General features: G+C 37.2%; 2 protein-coding genes across 2 annotated transcripts in view; one reads left to right on the top strand and one right to left on the bottom strand.

The window, feature by feature from the left end:
- Window positions 1–6443, top strand: part of LOC109537282 — a gene marked incomplete in the record, with an annotated part of 7304 nt that extends 861 nt beyond the window's left edge. The window contains 18 exon segments of the mRNA XM_048665164.1: window positions 378–507; window positions 564–804; window positions 864–1719; window positions 1780–1908; window positions 1965–2162; window positions 2216–2458; window positions 2509–2677; window positions 2789–2960; window positions 3192–3284; window positions 3479–3672; window positions 3732–3860; window positions 3920–4100; window positions 4152–4315; window positions 4378–4513; window positions 4576–4723; window positions 5128–5391; window positions 5456–5607; window positions 5781–6443. Coding sequence (XP_048521121.1) covers window positions 378–507; window positions 564–804; window positions 864–1719; window positions 1780–1908; window positions 1965–2162; window positions 2216–2458; window positions 2509–2677; window positions 2789–2960; window positions 3192–3284; window positions 3479–3672; window positions 3732–3860; window positions 3920–4100; window positions 4152–4315; window positions 4378–4513; window positions 4576–4723; window positions 5128–5391; window positions 5456–5607; window positions 5781–6214 — 4033 coding nt within the window.
- A 151-nt stretch (window positions 6444–6594) lies between these two features.
- Window positions 6595–7568, bottom strand: part of LOC109537283 (E3 ubiquitin-protein ligase MIB1) — a 338077-nt gene continuing 337103 nt past the window's right edge. Inside the window, exon 15 of the mRNA XM_048665165.1 lies at window positions 6595–7038. Coding sequence (XP_048521122.1) covers window positions 6898–7038 — 141 coding nt within the window. The 3' untranslated portion in view covers window positions 6595–6897. The remainder of the gene's footprint in view (window positions 7039–7568) is intronic.

Here is a 7568-nt window from a genome sequence, read left to right on the forward strand (position 1 = left end):
AAGATATAAGCTTTTAAGACATTAAATTTAACTATAAAATAACGCATTGATTTGAGGCTTGCACAACAACTTTCAAACGTACTAAAAATTCAACTTTAGCCAGTGCGGTTAATTCTTTTTGCACTCTTCGAGTGCTGGAATTTGCCGGATTAAGTAAAACCTCAGATTGATGTCTGGGTAAAACAAAGTCGTTATCGACATTCACCAGCATTTAATCTTTTACAAGATAAAAATTACCTCTTTAGTCAAATCAATGTGCGAATCATGAATGGCGCAAACCTTGTAAAATGGTCCATTCTTTAATATATTCAAAAAACTGTGTGTGTGTGTGTGTGTTATGGCAACCTTCATAACATTAATTAAATTTTGATTTTCAGGATTATTAGTGTTAATATTAACAGAAACTGGGGATTACCATACAAATATGCGGTCAGCACGTCAGAAATTGACCACACTGTTAAAGTGTGGGACGTGGAACGTTTAGAGAAAAAAACGCAGCGCAAATTTGTAAGAAACACAACAATTTATCTGAATGTTATCAATGTTATTTGGTCAATTTTCAGTCAAAAGATGGTACCGTTGTGGGCGCCGCATTTGCTGGAGATGAACGAGTGGTTGTTGTGTTCGAAAGTGGGCAGGCAATAGTGTGGAATATTGCAAAAGAAGAGACAACGGAGACGATTTTTTTGTTAAACAAAGTTGTTAGGAAGTCACCGATTACTTGCTTTTCCGTTTGCCCTCATGCTAGTTGGCTGTTAGCGTTGGGCATGAAGAATGGACTCATAGTCGTAGTGGACATACGAGGTAATTTTTAAGAGACTAAAAACTGTCTTCCATATGCTAATGTTTTGCTCGTTTTAAAGGTCCAGGTGCTTCCTTCTTCACTTTGAGAGGCCACGCACATAAGGTGTTATCCTTATCTTGGTGTCCGGCTCCTGTTAATATTTTCCCTAAAACACCAAATATGCGGGTTATTGAAAAAACGAGGGAAAGCCAAGCTCAACAAATTTTAAACCCTTCAGTAGAAAGTGAAGTAGCTCATGTCGGCATTGAGGGCGACTCTAACAAGGTAGCAGGGGCAGTAAACGAAGGTTCTGATGGCGTTGAACTGGAAATTGCTCAAGTCGAAAACTTATGTAGCAGAAAGTTCGTTGACTCGGTTCAAGAGCAGCGAACGCCTCCGATACAAGAGTCCTCAACATTCAATGATAGTATAGTGTTGAATTCCACTTCAAGCACACCACTGGGTAATAATGATGAGCTCATTGAAAACGTTGCAATACCACAAGTTTCGGAGGCACTTAATGACAATGCAGGGGGAGCTAAGTCATTACCAGAAAAAGCATGTCAGGAAGGCGCTAACAGTGAAGAGGAATTGACAAAAGCCCCAAAAAGAAATAATAAAGAGAAAAAATTGGCTAGTCAATTGATGACCAGCCAAAACCAGGAAGATACTAATAGAGATGTAGAATTGAGTGCTTCATTGAGCTTAGAAAATATCAGTTGTGGTACGTCGTCCGTGTCAGAGATGCAGCGGGATACGGATTCGATGACAGATAGAAGAGTATTATCAATGGATCTTACACTATGTGATGAACCGCATCCGCTCATTTTAGAAACAATCCCAAAAGATTCAAAAATTTCTGAAACGGAAACAGCTCTTGACGAACAAGATCAATCAAACATAGCCGCTGATGGGCCAGTTCACGGAGACATACAGTGAATATTATCAAGCTCTTCACAGTGGTATCGAACGTAAAAGTTTTTCTTTCTATGCAGGTCTTCAGAAGAATTAGCCGCGCTGGCCCCACAGAAAATTCCAGATTGGAGGGCTGAAAATAAGGATCCAGTATGTACCGAAGAGCAGCCGCGAAAGGAATACTTACTAGCTTCTTCTGCTCAAGAAGAGTACGTTTTCTCAGTAATAGCCAAAGCGTTTTACATCTGATTCCTCTTTTCTGTAGCAACATTTATATTTGGCGTGCTGGAACGGATGGGAGATTGCAGACATTGCTGAAGCCATCCAAAACCTACGCAAATAATAAATTTGCCGCAAGGAAAGCGGTATGTTGGACCACAGTGTGTTGGATATCTCCAAATATTTTACTATCATCAAATGCATCTGCCAAACTTGTCAAGTGGACCCTTCCTAAACCCTCAGAGTAACAATAGTCCAATTTTAACTTCTGATAAGCTACCATGTTTTTCATTGCAGTGAAAGGACGGAGAGCCAACTGCTTCATGACTTGCATTATAAAGCTCTGACGGCAATTGCAGCTCCTATTACATACTGCAATGAGTATAACTTCCTGCAGAATCGTTCACTGACTGCTTGGTCGATAGGTGTTGAAAAACTACTTGTAAATTACGATGTGTCTAACTCAAAACGCAACATTATTTATTGTACTGGCGGAGGAAGTGCCTCCTGCTGTGCTGTGTCTCCAATGGATCCTTACAGGTAGGACTATTGCATTTGATGGATTGGTCGTTTCGATTTTATGCTTCCAGACTAGCTATTGGCACGTCGAATAGGGAGGTACACATATGGAAAATTTCACATCTAGATGAGACGTATTATCCTGGAGTTTTTTATGAGAAGATATTGGGTGCAGTTACTGCGCTCGCCTGGCATAGTTCCAAGGAAAATTGTCTGGCCTGGGGCACTGTCGAAGGCAGAGTAAGAGTTTTAATTTTTTAGTATATTTTTGTTGTATTAAAAATCTGTTTTTTGTATCTGTAATCTGTAAATTTCCCATATTATTACATACATCTTTATGTCTAACTACAGATTGGTGTAATAGATGTAAGCAAAGGAAAAAACCCGACAATTTTACCACATTACTTCAAAGAGCAAATTCACAAATTAGAGTGGGGCCCTTTTAGGTCTACGACCGATGAGCACAACCTGTTTGCTGTTAGTGAAGGCAAATTGGCGATATTTGTGTGGGGGCGAACTGGGGGTGAGTAAATTCGTTAATCCAAATCGTTGCCGCTGTTTCAACTGGCGATCAAAAATATACAGAGCAATATAGTGGGAAATGTTAAAAATAATAGTGTATGAGCTTTGAGATAAATGAGCAATATTTTATTACTAAGCTAAATGGGTTTATGCTGGGCTAGAACATGCCTAGTTAGTCAAGACTAGTAACTATCAAGTGTCTTCTGATCTGTAATTGTAAATGTGTTTTCAGATCCCTATTTACTGCAAATTCCAAATGGGCTTCAAATCTATTCCATGTCGTGGAAACCAGATTTCAGTTATTTGTTGGTACTTTCAAAATCAGGTGAATATTCAAGTCAATTATAAATAAGTTAGTATCGTAAAATATATAACGTTTTGCCACGGTAGGAGAATTTATTTTTACTTTGTTGTTTTTTTTTGGTTTGAGTTTTTTTCACATGCAAAAACTTGTCTCGTCATGAAAATAATCGCTGAATCGTAATGTGCTCACTGTTTATTTCATTTTTTTTCAATCAGGAACAATGTTCAGATATTCTTTAAGTAGTTCTGAAAAGTTTGAATTGGACGAAGTATTCTATTCGTCATTGAAACTGGAATCTATCGCTTGGCATCCTCAAGCAGATCAAGCTGGAAACAACAGTGTCTATTCCCAAATGTTTGCTTCCATAGAGAAGTTCAACCATATGTGCATAATCGACTTGTCGATCAAGGTAACAAAACTATGAATGTTATTTATAATCCACCTTATATTTCGTCTTGTTTACTACAGTCAGGCGATTTTGGGGAAAAAGTGGTCGCCAAGTTTGACAATTACGAAAACACTAAAATAAATGAAATCAAATGGAATCCTCATGTTGCCCAACAAATAATTCTAATAGATGACAACTCAGTGGCTCAGGTAACTCTTGTTTTCCAGCTAAATTAAAATAATCAAATTTTTCTACTTGTTCATAATAGATTTTCGACATTGAAGCAAAAGCCATCATACATACTTTCATAAGTTCAGCGCTAGATCCTCTGCTTTGTGTCTACTGGGCACCTGATACCCACAAGGATGCTTTGAAATTAATCATAGGAACCAAACTTCGTAAGATGCTATTTTTTTACAATTTTGACTACCCTCCTGTAGCCCCAGAAGGTGACTGAATAAATTTAGGTTGAAAGCAGTTTGGAAGTTCGGATTTTGTAGATATTGCAGACAAAGTGAAGAAAATGCGGCGCGTTAGCAGTAAGGCAGGCCAAAGCAAAGGACCAAAAGTAGAAGAGCCAAAAACAAACACACCTAAAACTCCGCGAAAATCCCCAGTTGTCCCTCATTTCTATTTATGTGGATCAGTTGACGAAGAAAAGCTGGTAAACGTTTTTAAGGACTAATCTATGAGTCTCATTTTTTGCTTTTGTTGATTTTCTCTTAGCTCGAAGACATGAAGAAACTGCTTCTTTGGAAGTTAACTGGCGAATGTGAAGGCATAGATAGCAAAAAGAGCGATATTGATATTTTACATGTATTCGGAAGTGAGGATCATCTGACTGATTTGTTTCAAATAAATTGTAAGCAAGTTTTTTTGCAAAAGATGCTAGTTTTACATCAGTTTTTTTAATTCAAATTTTAGATTCAAAGTTGCGTAGTGCCAAACAGCTTAGTCACATGAATATGCTGTCACTGTTCGAGGGAGATATTAGCACTGTATACAAACAGGCGGTTGAAGAAAAGCGAGTGGATTCATGGAACATTTTGATGGCTCCTTTGGTTTCATCAGAGTACGTATTGCCGCGTTTATTCATCCAGCTTTATGAGGGAAAGCAGACATATTTTTTGTTAAGGCATTAATTGCGCAATCACAGGGGCTAATTTAGCTTCATTTATGACTAAAAATCCAAGTACGTAAATAAATAGGGAACTTTTAGTAAACACAAAGTAAGCTAAACACTATTTGATTGCATCAGTGCATGATATTTGGACAAACCCTGTGTCGCGACATAATAAACGGTTTTGCTCTCTTGAATATAAATTATGGTCCTCCACACTTTCGCCTCAAATATTTGAGGTAAATTGGGGTTTTGTGTGCTGTGCAGCGTCTACTCCGTTTGTTTTATCGAAACGTTCAAGCATAGATTATCTTCTTTATATCTCCAGTGAGGTAGCAGTAAATCTTATTTTGAAGGCTATGGAAAAAAGCGTACGAGATATACGCAACGCAACTTATGGATGAGCCTGAATCCGATCCAATGCAAATTGTCAGTTTGCTGTTAGCTTGCCATAAGGTAGAAGAATCTGTTAATTTCTTATGCGAAAAGCAGATGTTTCGTGAAGCCTTCTTGTTAGCGAAAACCAGATGCGGCGCAAATAGTGCCTTAGTCGTAAGTACGTTGACTAAATGGGCAAACGTTTCTTATATTCAAGGACTATACGAGCAAACAGCTTGTTGGTAAGGCACTTATTGAACACTTTTGCAATATTTAGGTTTCTTAAATTTATTATTTGAATTGCAGTTACATTTCAACAGGAAATTATTCAGCTGCTGCCGAACTGTTGCATCGAAGAACCAGTGTCCCCATGTTGGAAATGTCCGCTTACTTGGCAAAATTGGCGAATAATGAAGAACTGTTGCAATCAGTGCAAGTAAAATTGAGGAAATTGGCAGGTACGCTTTTAGCATCACAGAAATATCAGCATTTAAGATCACAATTTAACAATTTGGGTTTGAGGTGACTTCGAATCAATATCAGTTAAAATATTCTGGTAGTTTTTTGGATCGTTTCTTTGATTCAAGTATCAGTAAACGTTTTAATCTGGTGGTATTTGAATTGCTTCCAGAATCGGACGACGAACTGGGTGAATCAAGAAAGCTCGACAGTAATTTAGAAGCAGTTATAGACACATATCTTACACAGTTTGCGAGTGAAACCGCTGAAAGTTTGCCGTTTTCTGAAATTACTAATCGTCAGCTGGGAACATCATTTTCAAGTCTCAATGAGAATGATGAAAATGTGGCGTCAGGATATCAGGATCCAAAAGAGAGACATATTACGATGATTAATAACATGAAATTAGATGAATCTCTTATGAACAGATTGCCATATCCGATGCACAAGTTAATGGAGATGTTTGATTGCCCATTACATATAGGATGTGAAAATACGCTTACAGAGTTGGAAAGCGACTTTTTGCAAATTGCTCTCGGAGATCAAGACGATACTCACACGAGTATTTCCGATACAATACCCGAACACCCTGCAAATGAACAGTGATCTCAGGAGTTGGAAGATGACGACGATGATCAGAAATTGAAAGAAAGTGTTCCCAGACCAAAAGTTGACTCGTTATAAACATTTCTTTAACACATGAGTGGCAGGCATCAGTTGCAAGTTGCATTTGTTAATGTGTCTATTTTTAATTTACGTTTAACTGGTTTTTAGTACGATTAGAATTTTGCTTATGTTTTGGAGTTAGAGTTATTAAATAATATTTTTTTATTGACGTTTGTTTGCTGAGTCATATAGTGTAACTATTATAACAGCCCGGAACAATATTAACAGAATTTTCTCTTTCTGAAGAATTTTATGTGTTCCTGTACAGTATTCTTTGAATAACTTGCCTGAAACCCAATTCAGGTCTGGATCAACGCGAATTATTTGTTATACTTTTATTCTGGACTTTCGCCTTGCGTTTACAAACTTGGACTATTTACTAACTAGAAAGTATTAAATACATATTGAAATATTGAAGTCGAATACACTAGAACCTTATAAAACATGTTGTTCTCACCCTTAGGCGGCGAAATTTACACATATTGCTAATGCGATACAGCTTATATTTAATGCACCGTACATGCCGTACCTTGTCAACAGGACTACATAGAAAAACGATTAATAAACCTTATACTTTAGGGAGAAGTGTGTTGAGGAGAGTTGCGTTAAACGGCCATCGAAAATCAATATAAAAGAATTCTCTTCTCGACAGCTTTCCTGCAGATCGGACACTCGGACATCTGGTCTCCACACATTTGGCATAACCCATGACCGCAAAGGAAAATCATGTTTTTCAGTCGATCCAAGCAGACGGGACACATTGTCTGAAATCAACAGGATTTGATAAACAATTACAGGTAGGGAATCATTCAGTTAAGCAACTTTCTCTGATCGTTTTGTAACAAAGTTAGTCGAAAATAAGAAAAACCATTCAAAATTTTCCGCTCCTCGTGGACAATGTAATCAAATTATAGCAAAACCTGCTAAAAGTTCATTGATATGTTTATCTCGCAACAAGCAATCAACAAGAAAGTTTGTACCATTGCAAAATAATTTAATTAATTTTTATTGTTTTTGTTTGTGAAAAGGCAGTACAATTATTCGGGTTAGTAAAACGAATTTTCTGTAATTTTACTGTTTTCGTGCCGATGGCTCCTTTTGCATCTTGTCAAATGTGTTTGATGAAATTCGTTGTTTTTTACAATTGATTGGAATTCTTTAATTATTTTGCTTTAAAATTTAGTCAATTACGTTTTTTTGTATTTTCAAATTTGTCATCAGGTTTCGTTTTAGAACATTTTTCTCTAACTGTATTAAGGGTTTGAAGCAGGGGCGGATCCAGCTTTAAATTCAG

This window comes from Dendroctonus ponderosae, unplaced genomic scaffold, assembly GCF_020466585.1.
Source record: "Dendroctonus ponderosae isolate FM_Combo_2020 unplaced genomic scaffold, Dpon_F_20191213v2 Dpon_F_20191213_3, whole genome shotgun sequence".
In the NCBI taxonomy this organism is placed as follows: Eukaryota; Metazoa; Arthropoda; class Insecta; order Coleoptera; family Curculionidae; genus Dendroctonus; species Dendroctonus ponderosae.